At 40.6% G+C, this 23,540-nt stretch overlaps 1 protein-coding gene across 1 annotated transcript; it reads left to right on the top strand.

Moving 5' to 3' along the window:
* Positions 1–1,565: 1,565 nt before the first annotated feature.
* On the top strand, positions 1,566–20,725 carry LOC120534627 (fucolectin-1-like). Its single transcript, XM_039762218.1, has 4 exons — positions 1,566–1,768; positions 4,188–4,451; positions 13,919–14,091; positions 20,718–20,725. Exons 1-4 carry the CDS (start codon positions 1,566–1,568, stop codon positions 20,723–20,725), a joined length of 648 nt encoding a protein of 215 aa, XP_039618152.1.
* Positions 20,726–23,540: the final 2,815 nt, after the last annotated feature.

Here is a 23,540-nt window from a genome sequence, read left to right as displayed (position 1 = left end):
ATTCATTTTGCTCTTTTGGAAAATTAAAATCTGAATGTATTCTTGTATTAGCATAAGTAGATATGAAAACTTGTAAGTATTAAACTTAGTGTAAGAATCAGGTATGCCAAGCAAATAGTTAAATAAAGGCACCTGCCATATTTCTTTTTTAATTAAGCTCAGCGTGAAACCACCAATATCTTATAAACCTGAAGGACGGAGAAGGGGGAGAATGATAAATAGAGACAGCCCGAGATGGGAGATGGGGGAACACCTACAAGTTGAAGGCCAGTTAGAAAATAAGGGGAGCAAAAGGTGAAGATGAAGATGCAAAGCACAAGGAATATTGGTGGTTTCCATGAGGACTTGAAAGAGGTCAGCTGGAGAAGGGGGTCAAAATACATAGTGAATGAGCTGTCTTGAGTGAAGTCAGGATGATAAGAAAAGGTTATTTAAACTGTAACTTTTGGCTTGTTCAGGGTATAACTTAGTTTGGCCTAATTGGGTTGAGTCTGCATTATAATTTATTGCAATAAAGCTAATTACTCTGTTTGCCTATCCTCTGACTCCTAGAGCCTTCTTTTCGATGTGAGAACCTCTGGTGCATTTTCTGCCCTGACACTCTGTAGCTTTGCTTTAGCACTTTTCGATCTTCTGGTTTTGACCCTTTTCTGTTTTGTGTCTCTCTCATGGTTTACCCTTTATAAATCTTATTGGTATCCCAACATTATAATGATAAATGATGTACTTTTGGTCAAGTGCCTAACTTTAGGTGTAAAAACATCGTCTAATTAACTGAACAGAGTGGAACTGTAGTCCACTATTGTGATTGTGCTCCACTTTTAGTTTTTTTCCTTGTTATTGGAAGATGTTTCTACACAGAAATGTATGGCTATAATAGTTTTTGGGGCCGTTGAATCTATTTCTAATGCATCTTTGTCTATTTTTACTTAGTGTCCATGTAGTTAAAAATTATTTATGTCATTCCTCAACACCATGTTGGCTTTCATAGTGGCCTTTCTGCAGTGGTGTGGTTGCCACCATGTTGCTAGGGATTTTGACCAGTGACCCAATAGCGTATGACTTCACCACAGAGACATTTCTTTGGTTATGAACTTGGCTTGGTTACTGACTTACAGTTTTCTCTCCTAGTACCTGGTTAAATTCCAGAACTGTAATACATACAATGTCACTCCTGACCTGTCACTCAAGGGTGTCATTCTTTGACCTGTCCAATCCAAGGCATTTGTCACGCATGCAGTGCAGTTTTCATTCCAACAGAAGGCATATGCAATCAACACTGAAACCTAGGAAAGGACAAAAGTGGAAAGATTCATTTAGGGTGAAGAGGAGGATATAAGTCACTTAATTATAGTGTGAACTATCATTGTTGTAAGGCAAAAATATCAAAGTATGCCCACTGTCTTTTTGTAGGCTTAAGACATAAAGGTTTAAAGGATCTGGAATGGACAGAAATGCTCAAAGGGACTGCAAAATAAGAGTTAAACAACACCATTACTTGTAAAAAAGCCTAAATCCCAAAATTCAATGGGTGAAAAGTAGAAGACAATGGTGGGAGCACAGTCATGAAGTCTGATAGGAGGCAGGTGCATGACTGGAACATAGCAGGTGATCCACTGGGGCAGTCTGGGCTTTTATCAAGCAAGTTCAGCCTTCAGCAAATTGCACTGGTCAATGAATTAACAGAGGTGATGGCCAAAACTGTTGCCAAAACAGTGAAGGTGGTTGCTAGTGGTGGCTCTGACAATGAAACTCTCATCCTGGTGAGGTACCATGTTCTAGATATTCTGAATCAGATGGTCTGTTAACCTGAAGTTGTTAATTAGAGAGGACACCATTCTGTAACAATCAAGTTTCAGCTAAATGATGGTGGTGAGAGGCTGTATTTCAAAGACTATCCATTCCAAGCTGCCCACATATCCTCCTTATTGATTAGATTTAATATTAATAATGTATGTAATGACCACAAGAACCAGTGTCTAAATATAAAATCATTAAACAAATGCACCGAAATGGCAATACCTACAAAACATCAAAGATTACTCAACAAGTAATAATTTCCAAAAAGACACATGAAACTCTTGAAGAATAGAATTTGTTATATGGAATAGATGAACATGCAGTAAAGTCTGCATAAACAGTTGTGTGATATTGAAAAGATGGTGCTATGCTTTCATTAAAACCAGTTTCATCTCACCAGTGACTGGTGAGGGACTTGAGCAGTTTCTTTCAAGGAATCCTAGTTAAGATCATGTCAGATCTCTTTGTTGCATCGCCTAAAGCTGGTATCACATTCCATGACTTGTAGTCGTTGGCTATGTCTCATTGCTACACCATGTCAATTTACATGACTGAAAATCGCTGAGCCATTGAAATATGGCTGGAAAAAATGGCAAAGTAGGCTTTTTAAAGTCTTTACAGACTGTCACGCACGCGTGAGTAGGAGACCGCGGACAGATCTTAACACGCTTGGGAAGACATTCGTCGGCAGGGAGTGGCGGGGTACTAACTTTTCTCCTTTGCTTTCTTACAGAAAAAAAGACGCTCCGCCACCATAAGCCTCATTTTCCCTGCAGCACGTTACTTCCGCCCTTCCTCCTCCATTGTTCCTGACATCATCGATCCCATCTTCCCCCATGGTTCTTTCCCAGCATTCCTCCACTTCCGGCTCCTCCTTCATAAAATGGCCGCCGACTCCATTTTCGGTGTCGTGCATATGTATTTGTTTTGATTTATGTATTGACCTGGAATTTTTGTTTACTGTGGAGAATAATTCAGTATACGGGGCCGGAAACCCCAAACCTTTATGCTGTCTTCTTATTCATTTATTACAAGACAAAAGTCAAATACAGAAGTGACAAACAGGAGGATAATGGTGGTTTTTAAAGTTGGTCAAGGGAACTGATGTCGTCAGGACCAGGAACCAGAAGTGATGTTGTCATTCCAGTGACCGGAAGTGATGTCATCTGAGCAGGAAGTGGCGTCCTTAGTTCCAGGCAGAATTTCACATTTTCGGTCTGCAGGGATACAAGAGAAAAGATTAGTGTACTCTGCCACCCCCTGGTCTACCATGCGTATGTGCGTGACACAAGATAAAATACGGTGGAGCATTTTAAAATAACAGCTAAAACCCAATATTTTAACATGGCTTTCTCATAGTTATATTTGAGTGTATCCCTGTTAAGCTACATGTGCATTGAATTCTCATTTTCTTCATGCCTCACAATCTGAACTAATCCCTCCTATTCTCTGCTGTTCCTTTTCTGGTTTTCAGTGGTGGCGATCTGCACCACCACCATCTGATCATGGCACCATCCAGTCCCTATATTGATGGATTGAAGGCCAGATGTCCACATGACCATCATTATCAAATTATTTCACATGAAGCCTGAAACCCATAAGGACTGATTTAGGTCATTTGTGTGGGGCTGGGAGGTCTGGTGGCCTTGGAACCCATGCAGATTTATTTATTTTTTTTTTTTCCTCTCGTCCATCTGGAGGTTTCTTTTCTGTCCTCCCGGCCATCTGACTTTACTTTGTTCTTTATACTTTGTGTTGCCTAATCTTATTTTTGTTTCTTATAAACTTTTCTTTCTTCATCGTATAAACCACTTTGAGCTACAACATTTGTATGAAAATGTACTATAGAAATAAATGTTGTTGTTGTTGTTCATCCCGTTCCAAACTTCCTTCATGTTGTTCTGTTGTAATTCGTGTTCAAGTTTTGTCTCTAGTGGGCTTTCCCCTCACAGAGCTTCCTCTTCAGTTCTGACTGCCCCAGCTTTATTTCCTCCTTATGTCCAGACCTCGAGGCTCTCTTCTTCTTCATATTTAGTGGGGCTTTCAGGTCTTTTGTGATCTTTGGCATGTTGGTGGGAATACAGAGCACTGTCTTTGTGTGGACTGTGTTATCCACGCAAAACTTGCTATAGTCTGTGACACAAGTGAGTCAGTTCGTAAATATCACAGTAAAAGAGTAATAATGATACAAATCTGCTTTACAAGTTCACACAGCATCATAACAAATAGCTTGTGTAAAATTTCTGACTTAGGAATCTCTGTAAACAAACAAACCATATTTTTATATCAATATCCTATCATGATTTTTTTTTTATTTGCTAGTCTGTAGAAATGCATTGAAAAATGTTTCTTTTTTTAATCTTTTTGACAGCCTTCAATCTCGCTAGACGGGGTATTGCAGAGCAATCTTCTTTTTATTCAAACCTTGGAGATGTCAGCCACGCCATAGATGGCAGAAGGAACGGTAACTTTGGGGATGGACGCTGCACTCACACTGTACTTGAAACTTCCCCCTGGTGGAGAGTAAACCTGAGGGCCACCTACGCCATCTCTTCGGTGGTGGTCTACAATAGACAGGACTGCTGTGATGACAGATTGAATGGGGCTGAAATCAGAGTTGGTGACTCACCTGATGTCTCAGAGCATGTCAAGTAAGTGAGCTTCTGTGCCTCCATACTCTGAATAATGTAAGGCAGACCAATGCTGTGGTAAATGGCTAGAAGCTATATGTTCAAAAACTGAATGTGAAAAGAGGTTTAAAAAATGGTTTAAAAAAAATATTGTCAGAACTGAGCGGGCAATTCACCAGTATGTTGAAACAAAACATAATCGTGATCCTGTGATTTTTTGGAACAACCACCGATCCAGAATTTAGTAAATACAGGTATATGGATAAATATGAAGATGAAATCATCTTAGAAAAAAGGTGCTTCATATATTAAATGCCCACTACTGATGAGAAGCCACTCAGGGCCTCACCCCTCTCCATGTCACGTCCTCACACATAAAGGCTGGCCACAAACCTGGGGACCTCCTGAGTCAGTAAGCAGCAGCTTATCCAGTTGTGTTGTTAAATCCAAAGAGGACTGTTTCATTTATGTTAGGTAGAATGCCCAGAGGGGACTGGGCGGTATCATGGTCTGGAATCCCTACAGATTTTATTTTTTCTCCAGCCGTCTGGAGTTTTTGTTTTTTCTGTCCCCCCTGGCCATTGAACCTTACTCTTATTCGATGTTAATGTTGATTTATTTTGTTTTATAATTATGTTTTTCATTTTTCTATTCTTTAATATGTAAAGCACTTTGAGCTACTGTTTGTATGAAAATGTGCTATATAAATAAATGTTGTTGTTGTTGTGTGAAAGAGAAGAGGGCTTCTGACTACTGTGACTGCCAGGGTATCCTATTACATGGCAGAGGGGTCCCCCCGTCTCAGCCTCACTTCATTTTAATGTCAACTCAGAACTAGAGAGGAGTGAACATCAGTCACGAAGAAACAGTGGCGCTATGAGAGCTGCATTTATCTAAAACTCTAATAACAGCTTTAAATTGTGAGCAGCCTGCACAGAGCAACGTGACAATAGACACCTGAAGACAGCAATGGGATGTGCAAATCTCATGGTAGCAGAAGTTAACTTAAAAACTGAGATGATGAGGAGAACTAGAGCAGTGCTCAATCAGGAGACAGGAATCAATGGCTTAGTTCAAACTGTCTACATACGACACTGCTTGAATATCTGTGAAGCCATCAAAATTATGTGGACACATAACGTCATTTGATGCTGTCATTACCGCACATTTTTCACAGTGCAAACTATCAGATCATAGATAAGATCTATGAGTCAATAGATTTTATTTTGTAATTTATTAAAAAGAATGTTATGCTAAAACTGATTTACAAGCTTGCTAGCGTCAAGTTTCACAACAAGCACATTTGTGTCTTGTTTATGTTGCTTGTTGTTGTGTCGTCAATGGTGGTGGCCTTTGTTGGCACAATCACGCTGTCATGAATAGGATTTTGGGATTGTCAGTTTTCAGATTTTAATGCTTTTTGCAAAACTGTTAAATACTAAACCTCTGATGTCGAATTGCGATCCCAAAGGGCCACAGTGAATGAAGCTTTTCTTTCCAGGGGCTTTTTCCATTCCTAACCAGTTCCTGCTGCTCTTTTTATTATTACCAGACTGTCGTTTTCTTAATCAGCAAGCCAAAAGACCACCAATTTACTTCAACCCAGCATTTCTCAACCTTTAAGTATTTGTGACCCGAGTTTTCATAACAGTTTTAATCACGCCCCCAACATTTTTTTAAATGTAGATGCATATTTTATTATACATGTAGCCCTCCCACCATTTAACTGGCACGTTACCTATGACCTAGGATGACATTTCACTGGTGGGATCCACATTTAACACCTCCCAATAAATTTTAATAATCAATGGGTCCAATGAAAACAATTATTATTTATAATTGTTACACTATTTCAAAGTAATGATTTATAAACACTCACTCCTTTTTATTAATTATTTGAATGCAACCACCATGTAAGCACTTCACACAATCATGGATAGAAAACAACAAACAAACAAAAAACATAAAACACATTTATTTAAACACACCGCTTATGGGATATTATCACAGTTCAACTTAAATTTGAGGTTCACACATAGAAATCAATAATAAATATATAGGTATATATATAAAAAAATCATTGGCGCGCTTAGTTGGAGCTCATATGCAGTACATAACTTCATGTGTACTCACGGTGTCCTTCCAGAACTTTTCCCCACACTTCTCACTTTCCTCCGTGGTTAAACACAGGAATCTCATAGCTCCGTCTGGGATGACGCCAGCAGCTTTGTCTTGATGCGGGATTTATTTGCGTTCCCTGATTAGTTGTTGCCTCCTATGATATTTCTGACACTACTTATTTGCATTTTCTCCTTCTGGGATAAATCATGTCAGACGTATTGCATGCCAGCTGTACCCTCTGTTGAATGAGGCAGCGGCGGTCCTCCAAAAAGTCCTTATCACCGAACTCTGTATCGCTTAAAAAAAAGGGAAAGCGCGCGACTGTGCAGCCGCGTTTTTTCTCTTCAACAGGTGAGGTGTCAACCTCTTGGCGCGCGAGTTCCCTTCCTGCTCTCCCGCGGCGCCGAAAGCCGCGCGCGCTCTTAGCATCAAATAAACACGTTTACTATTATACCCAACTAGGAGGGTGCTACATACATATTTAACTTTTATCGAAATTTATCTTACGCTATATTTATTGTTCTAGTATCCTAATGTAGTTTAAGTTAATTTGTTTTGGTTTCAACAGATTTTTTTTTCATATTTTTGATTCTTGTTTTTTTTTTCACATCTTCGTGCCCCCGTTTTTGTTACTTCGCTCCCCCCTAGGAGGCCCCGCCCCACAGGTTGGGAACCACTGCTTTATTCCATTCACACCTGGATAGCCATCATGCAAAATATTTGAACAGAAAAAAAAGCGAAGTAAGGAAGTGAAGGATCTGCTTGGCGATACAAATCACTTAGATGTTTTTCTTATTGAATAAAACACTGAATGTTTTGAAAATGTCTGATGTGGCATTCTCCTTGGTAACACTTCAGTTTGGGTAATGCAAAAATGCATCCGTTACTCATTTACTATTATGTAACAAGACCTTAATAAACACTTCTTTGGGTCTTTAGAACACTTACCAAGCATCAGTAAAGTGTTTCTTCATTTCTGCGATGTGACTGACTAACAAAACATCACTTTGGAGTGCTCTGAGGTGGCTTAACTGAGACACATTTTTCTTGATATTACAAATTTAGATTACGATCTGTGATTCCTTCATGTTTACAAGTCTTTTTACCATCACGTCCATATGGCACACAGCACAGACATGAATAACCAATGCATCGATGTCTTATAAGTGCTAGGAAGACCACAAGAAACCTTTGTTTTGGTCTTGCTATATAAGAGACGCGTTTTTGCAATACCGAAAGTAAAGTGTTGCCACCACCTTTGGTTTAGCAATTTTAAGTAAGGGAAAGCTACATGCTTGGGAATTGTCTATACTTTGTAAAAATAAAGGGAAAGACTTATTGATAAAGGAAAACCTTTTTTATATTTTTTTTTACAATTTAATTTAAAGAAGAGCTTAGATTCTTAACATTTTGCTTATCTAATAACTTGTTTTGCCAATTCACTTGGCTGCTGATGAAGATTCCTTTGGTATAACTATCCCTGTATAAATCCATAAAAATAATCTTTGGCCTTTGCTTCAAAAGGAAGAAAAAAAACACCATTTGTTCACCCAAATGGGTGTGACAATGATGTGTAGGGAATTAGAGTTATTATGCTGTAATATTGAAGTGTAGTCCTTCATCAGGGACTTATTCAATTGTAACGCCTTGTAACGTATGCAGGATTCACTGACAACTGATTTTTTTTTCACTCAGGGAGGGGATTCCAAAGCTAAATCAAGTCCACATAACAATACTATAAAGCTCAAATATATTGGAAAAGTCAGTGGGCAGGCAGAGAGAGAAAGAAAGAAGTAAGGGAAATTTCAGGAGAGACAACAGACAGTGCAAGGAAATTCCCTTCTTAAAAAGCTACATTAGGCTACCAAAAACTATACAATTCTGGACTCAAATGGTACATAGTGTGGAAACCAGGGGCTCTGCAGCTACCCCAACCCCAACACAGACAGGCAGAGACACGAGTTCCAGCGCAGCACATGTTTATTTGTAAAAGAGAATCACATTTCTCTCGCTCCCATCAACAGCACAACAATGCACCATCAACAAAGTCCTTTTCTGTTGTCATTTCTTCTTCTTCTTTGTCGTTATCATCGTCATCGTTCTGCCTCCAATCCTCCATGGTCAAGCTCTGGCTCCCTGAATGGAGTGAGGTGGCTTCTTTTAAGTGGGGCCTAGGAGTGTTCCAGGTGGCTTATTAATCAGACCTGAAATCACTGCCAGGTGTGGTGAAAGCCCAAAGTAGGGCTCTGCAGCTCCCCCTGGCGGCACCCATGTATTTGCAACGGGCAAATAAAAGAGACTTCTACTGGAGATACAGAAATTCTTGGAAACTTGGTCAACTCCGTTGAAGAACTGGCCAAGAGAATTTACCCAAATATTATAAATTTACATAAAAAGACTGATTCGTGGTTATTTGAAAGAGCCATGCTATCGCCTAAAAACAATAATGCTGAGGAAATAAATAATTACTTACTTGACAAACTACACGGTGATAAAAAAAAAAAAAAAAACTTATTTTACTATTTCAAATCTGTTTTAGATCATGAAGAAGCAGTTCATTATCCTATTGAATTTTTGAATTCCCCTGGGTATGACGTTAATCTGCATCCATCCCTGCATGTAGGCCCTCCAACCTGCAGGGAAATCTTTAGGATTGGTGGCAGAATTGGCACTCCAGCCACCATAAAAAACCTCACACTGTGTTCCACTCCATCTGAACTGGTGTGGTGCTGAGGTGTCACCCATTGCATGGCTGCACTCGGGTCCTAATCTGGATTCTGAGTTGGTTTGTCATGTGGTGGGTGCGGCAATGCACTGTATCAGCACGTGCTCATAACCTCCTCCTCCTCCTCCTTAATCCTAAAGGAATGACTCCTAATAAACTATTCCTTAAAGTCTGTACAACAATAATGTTGTTACAAAATCTAAATGCTCTGAAAGTATATGTAACTGTAACCCGTTAGAGAGTAATGGCATTGCAATCCAATATTATTGTGGCCGCAAGAATATCTGCGTGTGCAAAAGGTAAAAATGTTCCTTGTATTCCAAAGGTCCCCACTGACTGTTACTTTGAATTTAAAAGGCTACAATTCGCTATAAGACTTTACTTTGATTTAACTATTAACAAAGCTCAAGGGCAAACTCTATCAGTTGCTGGCATTGATTTTTGAAGGTCTTGCTTTTCACACGGACAGTTTCATGTGGCAAGTTCAAGAGTCAGGCAGGGGGACGATTTATACATTTTGGCTCTGACAGGACAGACTAAAAATAAGGTATATAAAGAAGTTTTATGTTAAAATATTTTGAGAAATGTAATAAAGTGACATTCATTTATCTTTAAAACTCTCTATTCCAATCTTTAATCCATTTCAGTGTGCAGCGAAGCGCACGGGTCCTGCTAATAATAATATATATATATATATATATATATATATATATATATATATATATATATATATATATATATATATACTCAGCAAAAAAAGAAACGTCCTCTGACTTTCAACTGTTTTTACTTTCAGTAAACGTAATGTGTAAATATTTGTATGAACACTAAAAGAGTCAACACCATAAGACATAAACTAAAAATGTTTCACAATGTGTCCCTGAATGAAGGGAGGCTCAAAATCAAAAGTACCAGTCAGTATCTGGTGTGGCCACCAGCTGCTTGAAGTACTGCAGTGCATCTTCTCCTCATGGACTGGACCAGATTTGTCAGTTCTTGCTGTGAGATGTTACCCCACTCTTCCACCAAGGCACCTGCAAGTTCCTCTGGACATTTCTGGGGGGAATGGGCCTAGCCCTCACCCTGCGATCCAACAGGTCCCAGACGTGCTCAATGGGATTGAGATCCGGGCTCTTCCACTGCGAGGATGATCAGCTGTCCTTCCTGTCTCCCTGTAGCGCTGTCTTAGGCGTCTCACAGTGCGGACATGGCAATTTATTGCCCTAGCCACATCAGCAGTCCTCATGCCTCCCTGCAGCATGCCTAATGCACGTTCACGCAGATGAGCAGGGACCCTGGGCATCTTTCTTTGGGTGTTTTTCACAGTCGGTAGACAAGTCTCTTTAGTGTCCTGCGTTTTTAGAACTGTGACCTTAAATGCCTACTTTCTGTAAGCTGTTAAGGTCTTAATGACCATTCCACAGGTGCATGTTAATTAATTGATTATGGTTAATTGAACATGCATGGAAAACATTGTTTAAACCCTTTACAATGAAGATCTGGAAAGTTATTTGGAATTTTAAAACATTATTGTTGAAATACACAGTCCTGAAAAAGAGACGTTTTTTTTTTTTTTTGCTGAGTATATATATATAGTGTATATATATATATAAATAGAATGTCTGTCTGAATACTTCCTATACAATCTCACACCCTTTGACCAAATTTTAGAGAGCTACACAAGACAGACTACTTTGGAAACCCAAATTTTTGACCCAGTGTGTTTTTTTCTGTGTGTGCTACAATCTACACACCAGTGCCACCTGCTGGCTCAGAGTAAGTAAAACATCCAAACAGACTGAAGCCAGACTAGCACACAAAATGAGCAGGGCTGGACATTGCTAACCCTTGCAACGCTATGTGCTGCTTCTATCTACTGTTATATAAAAAGGAGTATCTTGCGCTTTTGACACATGATCGAGAGCGGACGTGCAGCACAACACAAAGGAGAATCAAAGGGATTTTAATTAACTTATGACATCAGATATGACATTGTTTACAGTTACAACCCAGCAAGCAGTTACCGCAAATCTGGAATCCAATTGAACCTAAAAAGGACAAAATCTTGACTCACGATAGCAGAGACATTGATAGACAGGCATTGTGGATGACAGCAGGGTCACCATTTAAAAAAAACACACATAAACCTTTGCTTTCCTTCTTTAACCCTTTTGACAAATATATCTGGGCACTGCTGGCTATTTCAGTGAGTATTTTTTTAGGTTCAATTTCATGTGACTAATTGGCCGAAAGAATAAAGGAAGATAAATGTGTTAGTTTTAACATTGTTTATATATTCAGTTTAAACAATTCCTATAAGAAATGATACAAAACAAGCAATTGATTCATTCCAGTGTAAGTGTGTTACAGCTGCCTTATACTTGTATGATGAACTAGAGAATCAACAGTGACAAATTTCTTGTTTGCTGGTAAAGACTCAATTTGAACTGAAAAGAATCATTAAGAGAAATGAATGCGAATCAGGAATCAGCATTTCCACAAATGCTATAAACCTGTGAAACAAGAGCCTGTGAGACATCACAATGTGCTGCTGCACTCCTCCGCTGAATGGAATGAATCATTCGCCCATCACTAACAGAGATACTACCAGAAAGAACTGGAAGATGAGAAGTTAGCAGAGGATTGAGATGAAAAGAAATGCCACGAAAGAAATCAAAACCAGTAAGACAAAATGATCAGTAAACTAAGCCAAAATTCTAACAAAAGACAAGAAAGCACTGCCAAAAACTCCAGACACTATCTGTGGTTGATTTTCTGTGATTCATTTTTAGAATCAAGCAGTGCTTTTTATCTTTTTTGCCCGAATCTCAGATGCTAAGCAAGGTCTGCTGCCATGTTTTAAACATACTGTTAGGTCCATAGGTATTTGGACAGTGACACAATGTTTTATAATTTTGTCTCTGTATGACTCCACAATGATTTAAAATAAAGCAATCATTATGTGATTGAGGTTTACATTCAGGTTTAATTTAAGGGATTTACCAATAGTATCATATAAGCCATTTAGGAATGACAAACATTTTTCTGGAAAACCGCCCAGTATTTGGACAGACTAACATAATCATAAATATAATGGTCATTTTCAATGCTTGATTTAAAATCCCTTACAGTCAATGCCTGTCTGAAGTCTGAGCCCATGGCCTTCTCCAAATGCTGGGTTTTGTCTTCTGTAAGTGACATGCATGTCCAGTTGGATTGATGTCAGTTGAATATTCTACTTCTTTGCGTTGAAAAGCACTTGGTTTGCTGTCACAGTGTGTTTTGTCTCATTGTCCATCCGTACTGTGAAGTGTCGTCCTATCAGTTGTGTAGCATTTGACTGAATCTGAGCAGACAGTACAGCCCTGGACATTTCAGAGCTCATCCTGCTACTTCTGCCTGCAGTCATATCATCAATAAACACCAGTGACAGACTTCCAATGGCAGCCATGTATGATCAGACATAACACGGCCTCCACAGATGATGTGGTATTAATCAGATCATGAGCCATTTTTTCTCTTTTCCATAATCTTATCTTTCTAGCATTCTGGTATATATTGATCTTAGTTAGTTTCCTTTCTCCAAAGAACATTGTTCCAGAAATGGACAGGCTTTTAAAAAATGTTTTCTGGCAAAACCTAATCTGTCCTCCCTATACTTGAGGCTCATCCGTGGTTTGCATATTGTGGTAAACCCTCTGCCTTTACTTTCGTGAAATCTTCTCTTGATTGTAGACTTTGGCAGTGATAGGCCTTCCTCCCAGAGAGTGGTCTTGGTTTGGCTAAATATTGTGAAGGGGTTCTTCCTCACCAAGGACAGAATACTGCAGTCATCCAGCTCAGTTGTCTTCTGTGGCTGTCCAGACCTTCTGGTATTGCTGAGCTCACCAGTGTGTTCCTTCTTTTTAAGAACGTACCAAATCGTTGATTTGACCACTCCTGATGTTTCTCCTGTCTCTCTAAAGGGTCTGCTTTGTTTGCTCAGTCTAATGATGGCCTGTTTTTATTTGCATGGCCAGCTCTTTGGACCTCATATTGAAAGTTCACAGCAATAGTTTCCAAATATAAATTACACACTTGGAATCAACTCCAGACCTTCAACCTGCTTAATAGTATATGAAATATTAAGGGACCTCACACCTGGCTACAGAACAGCTTGTCAGTCAAATTCTTTTGTGCCACTAGAAATTGGGTGGCTTTGTAGAAAAATGGCTGTCATTCCTAAACGGCTCATATGATATTTTTGGTAAAATTAAAAATGCAAGTTTACACTTCAACCACATAATGATTGCTTTATTTCAAATCCATTGTGGTGACATACTGAGCCAAAATTATGAAAATTGTTTTGCTGTCCAAATAATCCTGGACCTGATTGAACATTTATGTGCAGCTGACAAGAATATATAATTCACAACAACGGTAAACATGGCAGACATCCACACTGGAAATTAACAAGGCAACTACATGATAATAAAAAACATAACACAATTATTCATGAAATCAACTGGCCAAGAATCATGACACATGTATACTCATGCGATTCAAAGTCTGGATGCTGGATCCATGAATTAGCAATGCTTACCACCAAGCCACCAACCAATTGCTTAACTAATTGTAAAAAAAATATGTTTTTATCATCTAGATGTGGAACAATTGAGGAGACCTACCCTGGATCTGTTCACACCATCTGCTGCCATGGAAGGAGAGGCCAATATGTCAGCGTTGTCCTGCCAAACCAGCTTCAGTATTTGACACTTTGTGAAGTGGAGGTCTATGGAGAAGCCATTGACCAATCCATGGAATATGGCTCAGCAGGTACTGTAGTAGTTTCTTCTATATTGAAACAAGTAAAACCAATGCAAATAAAGTTGATTAAATATTAAACTAAGAATGAAATATTCTAGGAGCTTCACTCCTTGAATGACGTTAAAATTAGGGGTAAATAGTACAAAAATGTTTATCCTCACTGCGTTCAAATCAAATTGCACTGACCTGTTTTAACAAATGCAACTTAACCTGCCATGCAGGGTTTAGCAGGGGGCATAGTTCTTTGTATATCTAAATTGCATAATACATATACATGTGACCTCACTATTAACTAGTCAGGTGTTTCCATCTAAGTACAGGATGGAATCGGAAACCAACACCCTGACCTGGAATAAGCAGATAAGGAAACACATGAAGTGTGAAACCCAGGCTCCTACAGGACAGGTTAATATTTCAAAGTGTCATAGGAGTGTTCAACATTTTTAGTACTATAGACTATAAAATGAGGTCTTCAATAAGAACATGAGGACAGAGTTGGAAACTCCTTAAGACTGGATTTAATGCACACATCACAAATGTTTTCTTCACACAGAGAACCACAGACACGAATAAATGATGATGTAGTGTGATAGACAGTAGCACTTTAGCGCTTCAGATTTTGACTTCATGTGATTTTGGACACCCTATGTAACTGGGATGGTCAAGCTTGTTGGGCTGAATAGCTTGTTCTTCTCTGTTTTGTCAGAATGCCTGAAATCTCCCAGACTTACCACTGTTAATAAGGTATTGTACCAAATAACTTCTCCCCACCTTCCCTTCTACATTTATAATGTGGACGCTGAAGTCGAAAACAACAAGGGATAAAAACCAATTTAAAATAAAAAGCAATTTCTTTATTCTTTATTATTTAATCTTTATTCTTGGTGAGTTAAAGAGACTGAGAGACTGCTACCCCATCCCAGGTTCAGTGCCACTCACTGGTCAGAACACACGGTCTCCTAGAAGAAAAGAAATCCTCTCTTTTATTACCTAAATTAGCCAAAGAGAAGAAAACACATGGCAGTTCATTTTGAGGTCATACCTAGATTGCTGTTACATCCTGATTTATTATCAAAATAAAGAGTTATCAGACACTTGCATTCCTAAGGAATACGCCCTTCTCAGTACACACACAAGACCAATTTAAGCAGTTTCTTATAGTTCATTACATTAGTTATAAAGAGATTACATTCTAATAGCTTTAATATCTTCATTAAATTAAATTTGTTTAGTTAGATTAATAATCCTTATTTATTAATTCATGACTGCGGTGGGCTGGCGACCTGCCCGAGGTTTGTTTCCTGCCTTGCGCCCTGTGTGGGCTGGGATTGGCTCCAGCAGTCCCCCGTGACCCTGTAGTTAGGATATAGCAGGTTGGATAATGGATAGATGGACTAATTCATAAGTGACATGTTTTCTTATATTTTTTAAGCAAGAATTCAGAAAACGATTACATTGATTTATAATATCACAGGGTGTTCTGTTAGTATCAAGAAGTCAGCATTTTCTCATAAAAGAATGTAAGTTAATTACATAATTCTGTGCATAAGCTTAATTCTTTTTCTACCTAAATGAAGAACAAATTCATATCGAAGTAATAAATCATATAGCTCTCTGCAGCATGATTAATTCAAAATACAGACCTTGGTATGTATGACGTAACTACTTATAATCATTACTGTTAATAATGTTTTTTCTTCTTTCTCAATAACCTCAGGCAATTAGGTGTAGTAAAAGACAAGCAAGAGTTAAGTTACACTTTAAAAAATATATTATTGATAATATTCATAAATAATACCAATATGCAAAGTACAAGTGAATACTGGCAACCATACAACCTGATAAATGTTGATGTGTAGTTTCAGGAGGCACACAGACTTGTAGCTACTTAAAGTGTCTCTAGTTAAGGCATCACTTGTGGTCAGCTTTCTTCAGAACAGGCCGCATTCCTGTCTCAACATGGCTGTCGAGCTGTGCTCTTCATTGTGTTGCCCTTTTCAGTTCATAGTGTGTGAGATTATCTTTCATCAGTTTGGTAAGAGGTAGCCCGGCCACAGACAGACATGACAACGCAGTGTCCACAATACTCACATTTATTTACACAAATATTTACAAATTATTTACAATGTCCAGTCCTTGGTTCCTTCGGCCACCTCCACTCATGTCTCACAAGCTCCATCCTTCTTCCTCCCGACTCCTGCTCCCTGAATGGAGTGAGGCGGCCCCTTTTATCTTGCCCTGGATGTGCTCCAGGTGCCTAACGATGAACTTCCGGCAGCACTCCAGAGTGCTTCGCAAGTGCTGCTCTTGCACCTGGAAGCACTCCTGGCATAAACCATCCCTGGTCTGTCAGCACTTCCTGGTGTCCTGGAAACGCTGTCCCCCAGGGATCAAGGACCATCCGGTTGCGCAGGGAAAAGAAGTGCCGCTCTCCCAGTTCCTCCTTCCTCCAGGTGTCCCAGCAGGGCAGGGTTCCTGGCCGTCTATCACAATAAATTTTCTGTCCAACCCCTACAGCCAATAGGGCTTCATTGTATTTAAAGGCTTCTGATATAAAGCCAATTCCAAACAGCGATACTTCAGACAAATGGGGCAGAGAATACCTTCACACCTGAACCAGTGAAGCTTGCCAGCTAGGCAGTTTGACTTTCCTGTGGATGTTGACTGAGAGAGAGCCCTGCAGAGAAACATTTGCCAAACTAGTTTGAGGCACTTCCCCAACCCTGTCATAAAATTCACTATCATGACTTAGTCCTTGGGGGTAAACATGAATGCTTCTCACTAATGAAATACTAATAATACATTGCTTTTCCTAAGTTATAAATAAAGACATCCATCCATTATCCAACCCGCTATATCCTAACACAGGTTCACGAGGGGTCTGCGGGAGCCAATCCCAGCCAGCACAGGGAGCAAGGCAGGAACAAATCCCGGGCAGGGTGCCAGCCAACACACAAACACACACACACCATGCACACATTAGGGATAATTTAGGACCACCAATGCCACCTAACCTGCATGTCTTTGGACTGTGGGAGGAAACCAGAGCACCCAGAGGAAACCCACGCAGACACGGGAGAAGAAGGGCATAGGTTCTTGTCTTAGGGTCACATAGTTCTCTTTAAACACACTTGTATTCTTTATCATTTCTGGATTGTATGAACTTCAGAGAACAATTATAGATTAATGCTTTTATTATCATTCAACTCTTGGTAGTTTGAGTCATTTCTCTTATGTTTTCATTTTACCACAATGCCATTCTTTTTATATAAAAGACTCTGTTACCATAATGATAGCATCTGGCTGTTAGGGGCATAGCTTGCAAGGTTGCATTAGTCAGTCAGTCTTTCATTTTGTAAACCGCTTTGTCCTAAACAGAGTTGCAGGAGGTGTGCTGGAGCCTATCTCAGCTAGCATAGAGCGCATGGGAGGAACAAACCCTAGACAGGGAGAAAGTCCATTTCTGGGCAAACACACACACACATCCACCCAAACTACACACTATGGACAATTTAGGATCACCAACTCACCTAACCTGCATGTCTGGTAACTTTGAAAACTGGAGCACCCAGAGGAACCCCACATAGACATAGGGAGGCAAATTCCACACAGGGAGGACCTGAGACCTGAACCCTTATCTCCTTATTGTACCACTGCACCACCATGCCATCCATTGTCATTAATGTGACTCTTTATATATCTCCATTATGGTTCTGTAGAATCTCCTTGATTGTGGTCTGTATTTGGTTGTAAATTATTGATTTTTTTTCTTAAGAGTACAGGTTTGGATTAGTATTGCGGTTTTGACTACAGAGTTTTTGACCTCCTACTTTTGACTTTTGTTTCAGATAAAGACTTATGCTCATCTCTTGGTCCTTCTTAATTCAGACAGTTTAGTCTTTTAGCTCTGGCAGTACACCAAGTGCCTAGGATCAGTAAAGATCTAAAGGCCAGAGCCCCCTTTGACATCCAACAAGGCACACTCAGATGTTAAACGTAAAGAACAATAAACAGCTGCCACAGCATGTTGTGCTGTCCCCGTTGAATCACCTAATTCAAATATTAGTTACATTTAACCAATAAGCAGTGCAAGTCCATATATACTGTACTCTTAAAAATGAATGTGCCAAAGTGGTTCTTTAGAGTGATGCCATAGGGAAGCCATTTTTGGTTCCCTTAAGGACCATTCTCAGGAAGATTCCAAAAAGAACCTTTCTTTATTTAATCGGTGGCAAGGGCAATAAGTAACCATGAATAGATGACAACAGATTTGTGTGTTACTTTAAGTAAGTCTCACCTGATTGTGCTCCTTGCTGTTCTGTAATGAAAGATGGGTTGACATTATGGCCATCTTCCACAGCTCAAAACTGACAACAGAATTCCACTTGGAGTAGAAGGGGCTCAGGCCTTTCATGGATAACCGCACTCTAGGCAGTAGGGAGCAAACACCGAGCTGATGCAGAAGAGAATACAGTGCTGGCCCTCACTGTGCAAAATACCACATGGTAATTGGGGGGCTAGTTAGTGCACCACAAGTGAGTGGACATTGACATTTTACTCTGGTACTATTGAATATACACTGAGTTAGCTATGGAGAATTACGCTATACACACACAGATGCACACTCTCCAAATAAAAGACATGCCACCTTGTCATTCTGAACAGCATCACACAGGATAGCACCTTTTCATGACACCAATGCCATGTGTGTGAAAGACCGTTCCCTTTGAACAGGAATTCCTTATAAAGTACTCCACAATCAAGGCCTCCTCCCATCAGCCCCTACTGTTGTCATCTTGAAGAATGTTGAGAACACAGTATCAACAATCACGCAGATGATGCCCCCATACAGATAAGCTTGAATGCCCATGGGGGGCTGCAGTTTACTCAAATACTGTGAAAGTCTCTGCCCTCCTTTCCAAATCCACCTGATTTACAAGACGAGCTTCTGCTTCTTGTCGGACAGGCGTCTCACTCTGTCCAGCCAGTGAAGAGCCTTTCTGCACTCTGCATCAATATGTTCTCTCAAACTCAGTAACGGACATATTGATCTATAACATCACAATACATTTTTAAATTTGATTTTGTTGGTCCTCCATAATTTTTAATTATTTAAGGGAGTCCATACTTTCCTGACACTTGGGACTGACAACTGCACTGTCCATTTGAATCTTGGGTATGCTCAAGTCCAACCATTTATCCAAGGCTGGCAAAGATGAATTAAGATTACTTCCCCTGCTGACCAAACAATTAAACAGACAACGAGTTGGCATCTGAGTATTGGGAGGAAAATATCAACAATCATTTGCCTGTGATTAATGCTGCTTTATAAGATACAGAGACCCAGCAGAGACAAAAAGGCCCACTCAACCTGATCTGTTAGCCGCCTAAGGAATTTCATTATGGCTGAGGTGGGGGGTTTAATGATAGGTGTACAGTCAGAGATTTCTGCTCAGGTCTGACAGTTCCAGTGCAAGTCTTGTGTGCCATGCCAGAGAAACAAAGAGGGCAATCACACTTTGTCCCTTAACTCTCAGACACATAACAGCCCCAATGTACTAAGAGAGCTTCTGGGGTTACCTCAGACCATACGAGTATGTGTAGCTTAGAAATTGTGGGAACCAGCCCGGACAGAGATAGGCAGACACCAATGGTTTACAACACCACACACTTTTATTAATATTTACAACTGTTTACAAAAGTACCGCACACAACCCAGTGCCCCTGCACCACACACCCTCAAGTCCGGGTCCTCTTCTAATGCCTTCTTTCACCGCCTCCACTCCTCTCCTCCGAGCTCTGTCCATTTCCACCCGACTCCAGCTGACGAATGGAGGGAGGCGGCCCTTTTTAAGTCCACTCAGCCGTGCTCAAGGTGCCCCCTGATGAGCTTCCTGCGGCACTTCCTGGTGTGGTGGAAGTGCCGCATGAGCACCCGGAAGCACTCCCAGGTAGTTCTTCCACCAGCACCTCCGGGTGTGGTGGAAGTGCTGACATCCAGGGAATCTCAGGCATTCATGCGCCCCCTGGCAGTGACCACGGGCCCCTATAGGGTTGAGCTTCCATGCTCCATTCCCATGACCCCCATACCAACCAGGACGGCTGCCCTCTCATAGTCCGGAGGTGGTGTAGTCCCTCTCCCAGTCCTTCCAGGTGTCCCGGCTGGGTACCACCCCCAGCCGCTTTCCACAAAATGTTGTGTTTGACACTTTCAACTGACTGGCTACAGAAGGAATTATGATTCATGTACCCCAGAAATGAATTCCTAGCTCTGTCCCTCCTCAGACTTTATAGTCTTTCCTCCTCATAACTGGGTACCTACCACCTGGGCCAGGCAGTATGGTCCAGTCGTTAAGGACTTGAATTGGTAACCTCAAAGCTGCTGATTTTGTCCCCACCACTGACTCATGGTGTGACCCTGAGTGGGTGACTTACTGTCCCTGTGTGGCAACTTTTAAAGGCAGATCTGTGTAAACCATTGGAATATAGCTAGGGGCTTGTAAAGGGTGGTGTTCACTATAGAAGGGCCCAATATAAGATTAAGTTTATTTATCTGATTAGGTTCCAGGAACATCTCCTGGGTGGGTATAAAGAAATGCCATCACAATTCTGATCTTTTTTGTTTTGCTTTTCAGATATTTGAGGCTGAACACCAGCAAAGATAACCACAATTCTTCAGTAACATGCATACCGAGACAACAAAACTGCACATTGGGAGCTTGTATGTTGACCCATCGGGTTTATCTCACTTACAAATAAAATGTTTTTAATTGGGTATGTGAATAAAAGCGAGCATTGGATTCAGTGAAAGTTGTTAATTGGACTCAAATTTTACAATTTTTTGGATATTTGAAAAGAAAAAATCTTCACACCATAAGTCCTTCTTTGAGCCTTCTAATAAAGAGTGGCCCAGTTTCTAAATCCTCCATTTGAGTAAGACGATTGAGTGCTACCTGATACGAGAATGCAGCATATGTGCAAATATGTAGTTATATGACCTGCTTCACTTCTGTCATTTTGTGAGCACATTAAAAGTAAAAATGCACATTGTATGAGAGTCTGTTTTATTTAATTTGAACTATTTCTTTCTTAAGGCAGTGTGTCCAGTGGAGAGCAATAGTTCTACAGATAGACCAGTATCTGTGCTGGGAAATGCACTGTGGAAAGAAAATGTATTCTGTTTCCAGTGCCACCATAAAGTCATAACACCAACAAGATAACCTGAAAAAAAGCAATCACAGCACACATAATTGTACATTCTTAACACAGAGTACACACCTGAGAAAAGCTGGCACTGTGGCCATCGTGCTCTTTGATTCTCTGGTGCCTTTAATGCTGTCCTGCTCCTCCAATTGCAGAGATAGCTCAGGGCCATACAAATAGATCACAGTCACAGTGGCATCATATGCAACTGGCTGGTCGATGTAGGCAATAACACTGGTTGATAACAGCTGACTGCTCCTTCTCCTCATCCTCCTCCTGCTGCTGCTGCTGCCAGCATAGACTCCAGCCATGCTATTCAACATTCATACATTCTGAAATTAATCCAATTCCCGATTATGGCGTGCACCACTTTGCAGAAGGCAGGAACCCACCCTGGATCGAATGCCAGTCTATTGAGAGCACAATGGAATTGGCAGTTAGGGATGAGAGAGGAAAAGAGATGCACCTGGAGAAACACACAAAGAAGAAGTGAGAACAACAAGAGTATACAGGATTTGAACCCATGAGGCAGAGTCTTTGAGTCAGCAGTTTTAGCCATAGCACCACCCAATTGAATTCAACTACATTTTTGAATAGCATTCTTCAGTGAGTACAGAGTACTTACACATTTCTATCTATAAAGCCATTACAAAAATGGCTTTCCTGTGGATGTTGACTGAGAGAGAGCCCTGCAGAGAAACATTTGCCAAACTAGTTTGAGGCACTTCCCCCAACCCTGTCATAAAATTCACTATCCTGACTTAGTCCTTGGGGGTAAACATGAATGCTTCTCACTAATGAAATACTAATAATACATTGCTTTTCCTAAGTTATAAATAAAGACATCCATCCATTATCCAACCCGCTATATCCTAACTACAGGGTCACAGGGGTCTGCTGGAGCCAATCCCAGCCAACACAGGGCACAAGGCAGGAAACAAACCCCAGCCCACTGTAGGGCATACACACACACACCAAGCACAATTTAGGATCGCCAATGCACCTAACCAGCATGTCTTCGGACTGAGGGAGGAAACTGGAGCACCTGGAGGAAACCCACGCAGACACGGAGAACATGCAAACTCCACTCAGGAAGGACCCGGGAAGCAAACTCAGGTCTCCTTACTGCGAGGCAGCAGCGCTAACACTGCGCCACCGTGCCGCCCCCTGACAACACCTCCCAGTAATATCACAGGTTTAAAGTCCACTACAGAAAAGTGCTCCTTAAAATGAAGGTTGTCAAATTTTTGTCTGATGTGTGTGAAATGTCTGGTGGGACTGGTTCCTGCTAAAACAATCAGACTCTGCCTGGTTCTGGTCTGATAAAAGTGGATCCAAAATGGGCAATTCTTATCTTCTTTCTGCTTATTGTATTTCATTATTTGTTTATACTTCCCATCTTTAAGCGGGTCAATGGCAAGTTGAACCCTTTTCTTGAGCTAAGCTCCTTCGTTTTTTCACTTCTCATCCCTCAAACTGTTTAAAGAAGGAGAGCACATGCAGGTAAAGCGTTTCAAAGCGGCCTCGCCTTTATTATTGCTCTTCTGTTCCGTTACTCAAATCAGGGCGGCACGCAGACCTGAACAGGGATTTTCTTTTTCTTGTCCTTTTAAACGGCTTCTTTTATCTTGCTGATGTGAAACGTGGAAGCCTCGTACACAGGACTCTGTTTCCGCTCTCCTACCGATAACTGAAAATGTCCGAATCCAAGTTTGAAGTCTGCATGCGGCATGTCGGGTTAAAATAAGGTGTCCAGCAGGCTGCTAGAAAATGCGGTAATGCGCCTCTAAACGCTAACGGTTCTAACCCAATAATGTGCGCTCTGAAAATCAGTTTCATGGAAAGCGTCTGAGATACTCAAGGAAAGCGAGAGAGAGAGAGAGAGAGAGAGAGAGAGAGAGAGAGAGAGAGAGAGAGAGAGATCGCTGCAGACTGGCGGCAGGCTCCCTTTTAAGCGAGGAGTGAGTTTCAATAAACCAGCGGGTTCACAGGATAAGCCAGCTGACATCAGAAGAGCAAGAAGACCACCAAGCATACAGTAAGTTATTTTTACCTGTTATGAAAACGTGTGGATTAAAACGAACCCCCAACTGTTTGCCAGGGCTGAGTTCTGAGGTTTCATTTAGACGCCTTTCTTTCCATTTTAGTCCTGCGGGATTTTTCTAAGTATTTGCATTTTGGGGTTTCGGCGGGGTTTTTGGATAGGTGGGGTTACAATGCGGATTGTTCTTTTCCTTATTAATTGGCCTGTTCTC

Source organism: Polypterus senegalus, chromosome 8, assembly GCF_016835505.1.
Source record: "Polypterus senegalus isolate Bchr_013 chromosome 8, ASM1683550v1, whole genome shotgun sequence".
NCBI classification, from domain to species: Eukaryota; Metazoa; Chordata; class Cladistia; order Polypteriformes; family Polypteridae; genus Polypterus; species Polypterus senegalus.
Note: the sequence above shows the minus strand (reverse complement) of the source record. Positions and strands in the feature narration are given on the sequence as shown.